This window comes from Alexandromys fortis, unplaced genomic scaffold (genome assembly GCF_014885135.2).
Source record: "Alexandromys fortis isolate MF-2015 unplaced genomic scaffold, M_Fortis_MF-2015_v1.1 scaffold_21, whole genome shotgun sequence".
NCBI lineage: Eukaryota > Metazoa > Chordata > Mammalia > Rodentia > Cricetidae > Alexandromys > Alexandromys fortis.
This window is the reverse complement of record NW_026067905.1, coordinates 13,139,970-13,154,538: the sequence shown is the minus strand read 5'-3', so window position 1 is coordinate 13,154,538 and position 14,569 is coordinate 13,139,970. Positions and strand designations below refer to the sequence as shown.

Sequence of the window (14,569 nt, the reverse complement as noted above, 5' to 3'; positions counted from 1 at the left end):
AAATGTCCTCTTTGATTTTTAAAATTTGAAACACTTTAAATGAATACCATGAACAATGGTGTAGTGCAGTGGGAGAATGCTTGCTTAGGAAGTATGAGGCCCAAGGCTTAATTCCTAACATGGCTTTAAAATAAGAATTTAAAAAAGGGAATACAACAGACACTATAACTATATAAAACATGCATACACACAAAGAATGAACAAATGATATAAACCAGGAAAATACATTTTTTAAATTTCTTGTGGGAAACAGTATGTTCACAGAGTTTAAAATAGTTTTCTGGGGCTGGAGAGATGGCTCAGTGGTTGAGAGCACTGACTGCTCTTCTGAAGGTCCTGAGTTCAATTCCCAGCAACCACGTGGTGGCTCACGACCATCTGTAATGGGGTCTGGTGCCCTCTTCTGGCCTGTAGGCATACACACAGATAGACTATTGTATACATAATAAATAAATAAATATTTTAAAAAAATAAAATAAAATAAAATAGTTTTCTGGGAAAACATGGAGGAATTACTGGCTTAACCAGCACATTACTTCTGAGGAACAAAAAGGAAAACTTGAAGCCAGGTATGGCGGTGCATGCCTACACTCTCAGCACTCACGAGGCTGATGCTTGACTGCCAGCCTTTCATGGCTAACTTGAGCTACAGAGCAAGTCGCAGGCTAGCCACTTGGGGCTATAAAACAAGATCTTGTCTTGAAAAATAAAATACCAAAACAAAAAACAAAATAAACAAAAGTTTGCCCACAACACAGTGAAGTTACAAATAGTAATTTAGACTCATTGATCCAGAAGAAGATGGGTACAGATCGTTTCTCCTTTCCTTCCCCATCCTGAACAAATGAATACTACAGTCATTAGGAAGAGCGTTACACTTCCACCAAGTGAGAGGAAAGGGAGAGCAGGGCAAGCAAACATCTAATACAGGAGTCTGTATTAGATAGTCTGTATTAGATAAAATAGGAGAATATAGATGTCTATGTGGACAATCAGAGTAAAGGGGGCAACTAGAAAGTTCATGTGGAAGTAAGTGGTCAGCACCAAGTCATGAGCATAAACATGGTGAGCGGTAATAATGGTCTTCCCACAGAGAATTTTCTGTCCAAGGCGTCACAGTCCAAAGGGAAAGAATAGATACGGAAAGAGGAAATGAGTAGGTGTGGTGGCTGGAGTGAAATGGCTCCCATAGGCTCCTATTTAAATACTTAGTTTCCAGTTGGTGGCACTGTTTGGAAAGGATTAGGAGGTGTGGCCTTGCTGGAGGAAGTGTGTCACAGCAGGCTGTCTTTGAGGTTTCAAAAGAGTTGTGCCATTCTCAGTGTGCTCTCTGTGTTCTGTTTGTAGATCAAAATGTTGGCTCTCAGCTGCTCCAGCCAACATGCCTGCTACTTGCCGCCATGATGCAATGCCATGATGGACTCTTAGCCTTCTGATACTGACAACCCAACTGAATGCTTCCTTTTATAAGTTTCTGTGGTGGTATTATTTTGTCATAGCAATAGAAAAGTAACTAATGCATTAAGACAATAAAGTCTAGTATATATCATATTAATCAAGTAACTGAGGTACAATTATCAATAATGGAATCAATCAAAATCAAGGTCAAACTATTGATGGCAACAAAAATACAGCATCACTTACATGATACTCCTATCACAGATAAATGACCTGAACCTAATGTCAAGGGAACACTACACAAATCCCAGTTAGGGGATGTTCTACAAAATGACTGGCAACTATTCCTCTCACATAGCAAAGTCAAGAAACTATTCTAGAATGAAGGAGGAAAAAAAAAAAAACAGACACAAAACCTGAAAGCTAGTAGTTTTCTGCTTTAGTTATTTCTTATAAAAAAAAAAAAAAAAACACCCTTTTGACAATGGAGAAACTGAAAAGACTTTAAGTTAAATAGTAATAATATATCAATGTTAATTTGTTGGCTACTTATTGTCATGCAACTCAGAAAAATAAATTATAGTGTGCTTAATTTTTTTGTTAACTTAAGAATATTACAAAAATCAAAATTGAGAATTATCCTGGATTTAAAATTTTATAGTTATAAAATCCTGAGTTTTCCAACACAGTACTGATACTTCACAGTATCTTAGAATAGATCCAAATTTTGCTCTTGCCTTAATATCTTTGAATCCTATATCAATATAAAATTAAATCTGGATATGAGTACCATACAATGAGCAACAGACTCTATTCAACTCTGAGAAGAAATGACAAAAGGATCAGCAAATCCAAAGATTCTGTCCCACTTTAGTTCATAAGAGGAAAGAACTTAAAGGTAATGAGAGAATCATGTGTTCTTTCTAAAACAAGTACATGCCACATGAAGGTGTTCTCCCACTGTATACAAACAAGGGCAGGCACACAGGTCTTTAGCCTAGTTATTATTATACCATACTGAACAAACATACCAATCATTTCAGAATACAAAGTGAGCTAAGATTAGCAAGCAATATAGGCAGAAAATAAATTAATAAAAAATTAACTTAAATTACCAATTTATTCTCCCCTGCAGACTTCAACTTCTCCTGAAGTTTTATGGTGGTCTGCCGGATCCTTTCTATCTCTTCCTGCTGCTTAAGAATCAGTTGTCTTTCCTTCCGAGCTGCTTTATTGGCTTCTTGAAGACGTTTTATTTCTGCCTAATATTTAAATATGTAGGAAAAGAAATTGAATTTTGAAGGAGACAAGTTCAAAGGAGCATATAAAAAAGAGTCAAATCATTATATGTCACAGATATAATGTACTTCTAGACAACAATACTAAAACACTCAAATTAGTGAGGGAGGAAAATATTAAAAAGAACACCATAATTCTAAAACAAAGATGATCTCTTAGCTTAAAAAACTATAGTTAAAGATGCTGGCAAATTCAGTCTTTTCTAAATCTAAAATATCTTTTATATTGTCCCACAATGTTACCGTATTTTTACATTTACCCGCTTAATAGATGAACATCAGCAAATCAATAGTGTAACCACTATTCTTTTATTAAATTCTTAGACACAAACATTTCTCACTATCCAAAATAATGCTTTAACCTTAACTGTTTCATGTTATAAACTAGGCGTCTCTAAGAGGCCCTAAAAGTAGGAAAAGCAAGTCACTGAATCAGTCTACTGCCCTCAATACCGATTTAAAAATACTTTCAACCCGAGCATGCTGGTGGACACCTGGGAGGCTGAGGCAGGAACAACAGGAATCTGAGGCCCGCTTACTCTACACAGAAAATTCCAGGCCAGCAAAAGTTACAAAGATCTTCTCAAAAATAAACCAACAAGGGGGCTGGAGAGATGGCTCAGTGGTTAAAATCACTGGCAGCTCTTCCAAGAGGATCTGGGTTCAGTTCCTAGCACCCACATGGCAGCTTACAACTGTCTCTAACTCCAGTTCCGGGAGATCTGACACCTTCATACCAACGCAAATAAAGTTAAATAAATTAAAAAAACAACAACAACAAAAACCACCTGCTTTCAAAAGAAAACAAGAAGAGTATTCACCACTTACAATATACCAGAAACACTTAGTACTACACTGTAGCCAGCATTCGTCACGTAGTGTTGGCAGCTAATTTAGTGGGGAAAAAAATTCACTGCTAATAATTGTTAACAATTATCAGAAACATCCTTTCTCATAAAAAAATCACTTTACCAATAAGATAAGCACAATAAAGATACTAAAAATCTGCTAGTTTTATTATTTTAATTATGTTTGAGAGCTATTTTTTAATTATTAGCAATCTGAAAAGTTAATAGTTTGTCAGTACTCGGGATTCCAAGAATGCAGCAAAGTGCAAGATAAATATCTACATTTACAAATCCTTGTCAATAATTGTTAGAATTCTGGTAGAAGAGTCAGTGGGTGGAAGTGCTTGTCCTGCAAGCTGGAAGACCTCAGTTTCATCCCTAGAACTCAAAGGTAGAGAGCACTGACTCTTGAAAGCTACACACCTCTTACCTACACACACACGCCATGGTACACATGTGCTTGTGCACACACATACAGGCAGACATGCAGGCAGAATACTGTATACATAATAAATAAGTAAATCTTTAAAAAAATAAAAAATATTAGTATATTTTTATCTCAAAAGAAAAATTATTTAGTAAGTAGCAGATAAAAGTTTTATCTTCCTCTAAAAAACTTGATCTTCAGTAACAATGAAGAGCATCCTTTGTTTTCTTTGATGTCACAACCATACCTTTTTTAAAGAGTGTATGGGTGTTTGCTGTACGTATGTCTGTGTATCATGTGCTTAGAATGCCTAAGGCCAGAAGTGGGCATGGGTCTGGAACCAGAGGTACTGATGATTGTGATTTGCCATGTGGGTGGTGGGAACTGAACCCAGGTACTCTGCAGGAGTAGTCAGTGTTCCAGAGTGGGGTTGTGTGACTAGTTTACAATAAGGAAATGCAAATTAAAAGAACACTTAAACTCCTTTTAACCTTGATCAGAATGACTATCATCAAGAAAACAAAGGACAAGAAATGCTGATGAGGACACAGAGAAAGAAAAAGACCTGTATATTACTAGTAGGAATGTAAACTGGCATAGCCACTGAGGAAATCAGTATGGGCTTTCTCCACAAAAACAAAAATAAAAATGTCAGATGACCTAGTTGTACCCCCCTGGGCATGCCCGAACAGGGTTATAGTAAGTCAGCACATAAACAGGACTGTCAATCATCACACCACAAAGATAATTTGCACACCTGTGCTTACTGTTGCACTATTCACAACAGCCAAGGCATGGAACCAGCCCCACAGGTCTATCAACACATTACTGAGTAAGAAGGTGTAGTTTATTCAACTTTAGAGAATGAAATTATGATATTCAAAAGAAAATAGGTAGAACTGGAATTATTATATTAAGTAAAATAAGCCAGACTCAATTAATTATCACAGTCTAACTCATATGCAGAATCTGGATTTAGGTTTGTGTGTGTGTAGGACATGAAAGTAGAAAAAAGGTTAATAACAGGAGGAAAGGGTATAATGGGGGAAAACAGAAAATGATAGAATGTGTGTGGCATGAAGACAAAGGGAGAGATCACTTGTGGGAAACAAGGGAACAGCAAAAGGAAATGGGGGTGAGCACAATATAGAACTGTGGAAGGTGGCTATGAATAAAGTATAATAATAAAGGTATACAAAAATGTCACAATGAAATCTATTACTTGGGAATGTTAATTTTAAGACTATAAAGGAATACCCAAACAAAAAAGATAAAACTACTTGGCTAGTTCAATTTCCAATCAAATAACTGTACAAATATTTTCCTTGTACTAATCACTGTAGTCAGATGGCCAAAACAGAGCCTGATAAACACAATAAGAAAACACAGATATGCAAGGGTCACAATCCTAAGATTATCGTTTTATCATGTAATTAGGGCTTTATTAATCAAAACATGCTTTTTAAAAACTGTATATATGTGAAAACAAAGAATTTGACTACAATGTAATCTAATGCCCCCAATTTGTGCAAGGGCACTGGTTTATGCTTGAATTTCTAAGGCAAATAATGTACAAATTCACTCAATGACTGTTTCAGAGAACAGTCATCCAAGGGGCAAGGGATGCAAATCTTCTACTATCACTGGTAAGTTTCTCCAAAAGGCCCACGTATTAGAAGACTAGTCTCCAGTTTGTTGAGGATTTAGCTGGTGGTATGCTTTTAAGAAGAGCTTACATTGGGGTGATGCCTAGTCCCTTCTAATCTCTCTCTCCTACTTCCCATCCCTCACCCCCTTGTACTTCTGCCATGATATAACTACAGGCTCAAAAGCAACTGGACCAACTACCTATGTACTGAAACCTCTCAAATATAATCAGAATAAACCCTTTCTTCACCACCAGTTACTGGGTGAAGGTTCTATGAAGACAATTAGAGTGGTCATCAGTCGAAAACAAGGCCAATTCAGAGCCTGAGTTCTCAACCACCATGCACTGTGCTGCTTCTCCAGAATTCAAAGCCAAGGTCCTTCTAAGTCCCAAAGCCAAAAAACTAGTCAATATGTAACTAATGTCATGAAAATCTACTCAGGGAAAGAATGACTAAATATTAACCCACATCTGCATATATTTTAATTTTTAAATTTTGCACTTTAAAGGACTACTTTATTCTCTGTAGTATATGAAGGCAGATTTATTGTCTAGCAATAAGACAGTTTTAAAATAAGAGAAGTAGGTGAAACTAGCAAGAAATGCCTATAATTATTGTACTATAGGTGTAAACAGTAGTTTCAACAAAATCTTACAAACAGTGATAGTAACAAAATGTGATTAGACAAAGTAATTCAATATACAAACTTCCCTTGTGACAAATTATGTCACATAGGTGCTATTCCCACACACCTTTTCTTGCTGCAGTCTTAAAAGCAAACCACGCTGTTTCTTCCGGAGTGGAGGCATCTTATCATCCTCTCCTTTGTCTCGTAGATGTCTGCAAGGAATATTCTTTCATTAATACAAATATTAAATTTATAAGTAAAAAAATCCTGAGTACTATAAAGCCTATAAACTGATTTAATATCTTCCTATGTGGAAAGCAATTGTTACAAGTAACAATTCAAGTTACACTAAGTGTTTTACTGAGTGTATAATACACACAAAGCCTGGACTCCATCCTTTAAGGATAGCAATACAGCACTCGAGAGAACAGACAACCTATAATGAGTTGGATGGAGTGATCTAAGAGAAATAAAAATATCCACCAGTAGGAAAATTATTTTGCAAGTAACACAAATCAAAGATTACTGCCACTATTTCTAACTTGAGAACTGTGTTGATAAAATCCCATCGGATAAGACAGATTGGGAACACAGCTCACAGCACAAGTTTAGCATTCACCAAACCAGGGTTTGATTCCCCAACACCAAAAACAAACAACAATATCTTAAGACATGAAGCATTTCTTATTTCAAAAGAAACTGACTAGTAAAATCTACATTTCTTGGAAGAACTTGCTTTTTTTGATGTTCTAGCCAGGCTAATTCAGCCTTTGTCTTCTCCTTCAGGGCCTTTTCTCGAAGACGCAGAAGTGAGGACTGGTGAGCGGCACGCATTTCCTCTTCTTTCATGTACTGTCGCACCATCTCCATGGTGAACTTAGAAAAGCTGTCCTGTCCTCCCGAGAATGGCATGCTCAGTTCCTAAAGTATACAGTTTATTTCAAAATTAACACCTTCTAAATCTTTTGGTATTTAGCTTCATTTAAAAACTTCTGCACTTATAAAAAGTTAATTACAAAAGATAGGAGTGGGGTCATGCATCTTTAGTTCCAGAGTCTGAGATAGGATTACATGAGTCTGTGAGACTGAGCAACACAGCGAGAGTTTATCTCAGAAAGAAAATTAAAAAAAAAGCAAACAAGCATCTCATAAAACTCTCTATAAGAAAATATCACTCAGAAAGATTTAAGAGGGACTGAAATTCAGTAAAAAAAAAAATCTTGATGAACAATTACCACATGCACTGTCCCAGGGAAGCAAAGCAGGGAAAAAGTTGTTCCTGTTTTTTAAAAAAGCATACAATTTGGAAAGAAATGTCTACTTTCAGATGGATGAGGTGAAAAAGCTGCAAGCAATACTGGCTGAGATCCTTTAAAGGTGTTATTATAACTAACGTTTATATTCTATTTCATCTGAATAACCAAGCTAGATTTTACATGTATAATATAAATTTGATCTCTTGAACAATATTTCTGATATTTGCCTGGTACTTATATAAAATACATTCTCATATCTGTGGGAAGCTATGACCTCCTAAGTAGACACACCTTGGCAGAAGACAGTGCAGGCTTATCCGGGGAAGCATCTTCATCGGAGTCATCATGATGGCCTCTTTTCTTTTCCATGTTAAATCTACGATGACTCTCAGAAGGTAGTAAAGATCGAAATGATTTTTCTTCTATTTCATCTTCTGTCATAGATTCATCAAATTTCAGGGAGTATTCTGTTGCAATAGAAGTCGAGTCTAATAGGATGAAGAGGAGGAATGTTACAACCATCCAATTTTACAATTACAAATAAATGTAAAAACAGTCTAGACAATGCTAAAATTTGATTTTTTTTTAAACTTGTAAATTTCTAATTGAAGAGAGAAGTGGGGGAGGGAGTAGCCCCACCTTCTGAAATAGAACAGCTTTGGCACCTTGGCCTGATCTGACAGTGGCAGCCCTGCTGATCTGTCATTCTTCTCCCTTTTGAAGACCACATGTTCACAGCTGGAGACAGTCTAGCGACCCTTCCCACAGAGCGCTACAGCCTGCTCTTCTCTATTCCACCCAGCCTACTTCAGTTTAGACCGGCATTCTTTCTGCTGGAAATCACATTTATTTTTGGCTTCTGTTATAAAGGCTGACCAAATCCATGGCTAGTCTTTATGTCCAGGCACACTCTTGGCATTCTCTCCAAAATATGCTTGCTTTCTTCATCTTTCTCCCACTGCACCTCCCTTCTTAAACTATGGTTCGATGGGGCTGGAGACATGGACGAGTGGTCAAAAACAGCTGCATTTCTTCCAGAGACCACCACATAATGGCTCACAACCATCTACAATTCCAGTTCCAGGGGATCCACTGTTTGTTTCCAGTCTCTGCTGGCATGAAGCACACATGTGGTGCATAGATATACATGCAGGAGAAACAGTCACACACACACACCACACGACACAGTCTAAAGCTACACAGAGAAACCCTGCCTTGAGGGGCTGGAGAGATGGCTCAGAGGTTAAGAGCATTGCCTGCTCTTCCAAAGGTCCTGAGTTCAATTCCCAGCAACCACATGGTGGCTCACAACCATCTGTAATGCAGTCTGGTGGTGCCTCTTCTGGCCTGCAGGCATACACACAGACAGAATATTGTATACATAATAAATAAANAAATAAATAAATAAATATTAAAAAAAAAAAAGAAACCCTGCCTTGAAAGAAAAAAAAAAATAGGCTGAGAATTTTCTAAGCCTTCAAGATTTGGCTCCTTTTTTCTTAATAATTCCTTCAATTTACTGGATGCAGTAAAGATAAACAACACTTTGGAAGGAATCTCTTAAGTTAAATACGCAGGTCTATCACTTTTAACTACTATTTTCCAAATAAACTACAAAACTGGAGAGCATAGCTCCTCAGCAAAGGTCTTGCCTGGCATGCATAAGACCCTGAGTTCAAATTTCGGCACCACAAAAAAGCAAGTGAGTCAATATGTGAGTTTTGTGGACTCACTTGCCACCTTGTCCCAAGGATCACTATTCCTTCCTCCAGTTCCCACATTTGTGTACAAGGAAATGTGCATGTGTGTAAAGGAAATGCACATGTGTACAAGGAAAGTTACCTTTCTCATCAGGAAGAGATGGAATACTATCACTTCGTAGAGAATCATCTGCAGCAGTCTGCAGTTGTTCATCAATTGAACTCTCCATCTTTTCACTGTGGAATTTCTTCTCGTCTTCCTTACAAGATGGAACTAAAGGGCTTGCTTGACGGCTGCTCCCACTACTACTTCTGTTTATATAGATATTATGGAAACAAACATACAAAAAATAAATTAAGGATCATAACTTCAAAGCACACTTATCTGACCAAAAGGCTGATTATTTTATAATCAAGGCATAAACGGAAGACAGAAAGATAGACAGACATACTATAAAATATAACTGGAAAGAAGAGAAGTTTTACTTGGAAACACACAGACAATCACTGCTCTCAAGTTATCACTCCGCTATTTCATTTCACAGTCAAATTTCTGGTTAAAGGGAGGCTTCTGCTCACTACTTCCATCTTCTTTCATCAGCACATGACTTATCACTAACTGTGCTACTAGAACTGTTCTTGACAAACTATCTAAACTTCTAATTCATAAACTGCTTTTGCCTCTGTGACAGCACCAGGCAGTACTTATCTCTTCATTTTTAGACAAGATCTCATGTAGCTCAGGCTGGCCTTATACTAGATATGTAGCCAAGGCTGACCCTAAACTACGGCTCTACACGACTACATCCCATGGACTAAGCCTACCAGCAGGAGCCTTCACATTTGGTTTATGTGGTGTTAGGGATTGAGCCCAGAGTCTTGTGCATGTGAGGTAAACTGCACCAGGTCATTACAGCCTCTAGACCGTCTTTAAAGGCTCTACTTGCTTTAAAATAAATAAGCAGATAGGCAGGCAGGCAGGCAGGCAGGCAGGCAGGCAGGCAGGCAGGCAGGCAGAGAGAGAGAGAGAGAGAGAGAGAGAGAGAGAGAGAGAGAGAGAAAATCAACATTTGGATACTATGAATGAAAGATATTTAAAGACTTTATATTATTCTTGGTACATTTTTGAAAGCCTGAATTTATATCAAAATTAAATATCAAATAAAACCTCTCTTTTCTTATATTCCATGATTCTATTCTTAATATTTTTCTTTCTACCTTTAGAGCTAAATTTTCCTGTATTTATTTCACTGGCTTTTAAGTTTTGCCTTTCCTTAAACTCCTGCCATCACCTATGGTGAATCTGGGAGCTGCAAGTGCACATGGTCAGCCCCTGCATGACTGCAGACAAAGGAGTGCCTAGTCTGCATGAGGATGTGAGAAAACTGCACACTCCTGGGGGGAAAGCCCTGAGGCTTTGGAAAACAGTTTGGCAATTCTTGAAAAAGTTTCAGTCTTTCAAAACAAAAACAAAAACATGTTATCACATAGTTCAGTAATTCCTAAATATGCACTCATGAAACATGAAAATACATAACCACACAAGAACTTGAACATTAATGATGTTCACAACACAATTATTCATGATACCACAAAAGCAGAAACAACCCAAATGGCTATCAACTAACAAAATATAAGTGTGCACAAGAAATGATTTGATGATATAATGGTGATATATACTAACATAGATGAGCTCTAAAAACATGTGAAGTAAAAATCGTCACAAGAAACCTAAATGACCTGGGAAAACTTTCAAACATGTGAATAGCTGAATTGGGTGCAAGCTTTAGAAAAATCACCCTGGTTATCACATGGCTGAGTAAGAAACCTACTAACAATCCGTTATAGTAACCCAAAAGCCAAAATGAAGTATCAGTGATGGTAACTCCCATTAACGTTAAAAAGGAAACACATGGTTTAACATAAGAAGTAATCGATATCTGTTGTACGCATCCCACATTACTTTTCACGCTTTTAGTTCCTTTTTCCTTAGTTAAAGTTTTATTTTACTTGATGATGTGGGGTTTTTGTTTTTTTTTTTGTTGTTGTTGTTGTTGTTGCTGGTTTGAGACAGGATTTCTCTGTGTAGCTTTGGAGCCTGTTCTGGAACTTGCTCTATAGTCCAGGCTGGCCTCGAATGCACAGAGATCCGCCAATCCCTGCCCAAGGGCTGGGATTTAAGGTGTGCACCACCACCACCTGGCAAATGATGATGTGATTATTTATTGTACCACTAGAAATGCTAGAAAGAAGCCTGCCAGAGGATGAAACAATAACTGAGAAATACAGATATTAATACTGTCCCTGTATAAATGGCAAACTATTCAATAGCATTCATAATATTAGTACATATGAAAACACCAACAGATAGGAACAAAGGCGTTCATGATGACACATGCTTGTAAACCCAATTATAGCTACTCAAGAGTAACATAGTGAAACCATAATCTCAAAGGAGAAGGAAAAGGAAAAGAGGAGGAGGGAAAGAGAGAAAAAGATAAGAAAGAAGAGAGCAGGAACAATGGGGGAGGGGGAAAAGAAGATAAGAAAAAAAAGACGTCAGTATGGAAATATGCAATAAACCCAGGCTTTAGAACCAGATAAATCAAGACTCAAATCCTTAACGAACCTATGTGTGTATAAGCATGTGTCTATGTGTATATGTAGAAATGTTTTGTGAGAACTCATAATTTCTTTAGGGGGTCTCAGTTCCCTTCTTTAATCTAGTCATATTATTGTCTGACTTGAAAGATTGCTCTGAAAGTTGCATGTAGAAGGAACAGCCTATGCAATGTTTATATTACTATACCCTCAAGGAATAATAGTGCATCATTACATGGACAAATATTTTTTACATTTACTAATCAAAAGGGGAGGCTGGCACTTTAAAACCAGACATTACTCAGTTTATACCAAAAAAAAAAAATTTAAGAAAGAAAAAGCAATGTTTAAATCATTTATCAGAATTCATCAAACTGTACTGAAACAAACTTTCTTCACCTTCGATCATGATTCTTGTACCTTGAAGACTCAGAATAACTGTCATATGAAGGGGAATATTTCTGACGCTTTGAGTCCAGAGATCCTTCTTTATTCTGAGAGAGCGACACAGACTGACTTATCCTAAAAACAAAACAAAACAAGACTTGATTAAATATTAGGTCTCCAGTAAAGATTTTAAATACTCTTTAATAGTAATTGGAGATAAAATGATGAATGCATAAAAATGACAAAGTGTTAGAAAGTATTTTAGAATTCACACATAGAAAAGGTCATACAACATATCAAGAACACTGTCTCTATTTACTCCTAGTTTCTATGAATTAGAGACAGTCAAAATATTATTTAAGAAATAAAACCCACAAAGCAAGCCAGACAGTGGTGGCACACGCCTTTAATCCCAGCTCTGCAGAGACAGTGGCAGGAGGAGCTCTGAGTTAAAGGCCAATCTGCTCTAGAGTGAGTTCTAGGACAGCCAGAGCTACATCATGAGACTCTGTCTCAGAAAACCAAACCAAAATAAAACAACTACAAAAAAAAAAAAAAAGAAAAGAAAGAAAAGAAAAAGAAAAAGAAAGAACAAAAGAACCCCCAAAGCTTGGAGCAATGGCACTCACTTAGGAGAACAAAGGGAACAAAACCAGAGGACTGCCACAAGTTTACGGCAGCACGGGCTGCACAGTAAGTTCTAGGCTATACTGCCTTCCATTGTGAGACCCTGATTAAAAAAAAAAAAACCTCCCCAAAGAAAAACCACATTTACCCACAGTATAACTGGGCATAGTGACATACAGCTTTATCTAATCCCAACACTTGGGAAGCAGGTCTCTTTGAGTCTGATGCCAGTCTAGTCTACATAGTAAGTTCCAGGCCAGGCAGGGCTACAAAGTAAGACCCTGTCCTAAAACTTCTTAAATGACTTTTCATGTTTCTAAAGTAAAGTCCAAAATGCTAACATCTGCAAGGTCCTGCCCTCACCAGCTTCCAAACAAGAAGCTCTCTCAGCATCAATAAGTCTAGAGTGACCAACAGCTGTCCCTCACCCTACCACATACTCCAAGAACCTACCTATGTTTAAGTCAATAAGAAAGCAAGGAGTACAAATCCCAATCTCATAACCTCTATGACTTTCTCAATTAGATATTAGTAAATTTATTATATAACTTTGTCAAAGTTAAATTATAGACTAACCTCTATATATCTTACATGGCTTATCCTTCCCAACTAGGCTTACAAGATGCTTCCTCACCTATTATAGAAGAACTAATAAACTTTCACAATCACACCCTAATAATTGCTTTCCTTATTAGCTCTTTAGTATTTGACATTGTACACTTATATTTATTACCAAATAAACCCACACTAGCACAGTAGATGCCCAAAAAGTCTAAATAATTTGAACAATTCTACTTGCTGTTACCTTAATCCTCACCACCCTACCTTCCCTTAAACCAATTCCATACCATTTTCCTCTTTGCTCTCTTCTTCCATTACACTGACCTTTCCTGTTTTCATTTCCCCTTATATATGTTGTAGACCTTTAATCTGCCTATTTCCTTCCTTTATATCAATTATTCCTTATATACTATATCCTCTGAGATGCGTGCTTCTTTTAGAACACTTATCTAAGTTTATAAAGCATCTTTCACTTAGCTGAGTAGTTGCCAAATGTTTCTTTTTCCACTGGACTTAATTGTATTCTCAATACCCTAAATAGTGCATGGGATAGAAAAGATACCTCATTACATATTTTTGAATGGCTGAATACTTACCTATCTGTTTCAGCTTTGGTCCTCAGTTGTTTCATAAAGTCTGGAAGATGCTGCCGCTGGTGGTCATACAGTGCTGTTAGGGAAACTCCAGAAGCACCAATGGCATCGGAAATTTGTGTCCGAGTTAGTTCTGCCATCTGAATGTGAACACACAAAATAGCACAGGTAGATTTTAGAAGGTAGTATCAGAGGACACCTGAAAAGGAGAACGTCCTGAAAAAAAAAATCACTGAACTGGGGCCACCAAGATGTCCTCAGACAATGGCTGCCAAACTTGAGGACCCGAGTTGGCTCTCCAGGACTCATACGTAGCAGAAGAGAAGAACCTCCTTCAAGTTGTCCTCTGACCTCAACATCTGAACTCACCTACCTCTGCCATGTAAATAAACAAACATAATTTTAAAAAAGATCACTGAACTGAAATCAAAATAAATTCTGCCTCTGATAAACTACTACAATCAAGTCATTTAGCTTCTTTAAGTCATAACAGGTTCATCTTAGGAAAATGAATTAAAGAGCTGGGAAGAAGTTAGGCAGTTAAGAATACCAGCTGCTCTACAGAGAAACTGGTTCAGTTCCCGGCACACACATGG

General features: G+C 37.2%; 1 protein-coding gene across 4 annotated transcripts in view; it reads right to left on the bottom strand.

The window, feature by feature from the left end:
• The window catches only part of Cep350 (centrosomal protein 350), a 135,220-nt gene that overhangs the window by 51,874 nt on the left and 68,777 nt on the right, over nucleotides 1-14,569 (bottom strand). For all 4 annotated transcript variants that reach the window (XM_050135390.1, XM_050135395.1, XM_050135392.1 and 1 more), the window contains 7 exons: nucleotides 13,977-14,113; nucleotides 12,205-12,327; nucleotides 9,347-9,516; nucleotides 7,796-7,992; nucleotides 6,985-7,169; nucleotides 6,373-6,460; nucleotides 2,514-2,660 (listed from right to left, as the gene is read on the bottom strand). In XM_050135390.1, the coding sequence (XP_049991347.1) occupies nucleotides 2,514-2,660; nucleotides 6,373-6,460; nucleotides 6,985-7,169; nucleotides 7,796-7,992; nucleotides 9,347-9,516; nucleotides 12,205-12,327; nucleotides 13,977-14,113 (1,047 nt within the window). The remainder of the gene's footprint in view (nucleotides 1-2,513; nucleotides 2,661-6,372; nucleotides 6,461-6,984; nucleotides 7,170-7,795; nucleotides 7,993-9,346; nucleotides 9,517-12,204; nucleotides 12,328-13,976; nucleotides 14,114-14,569) is intronic.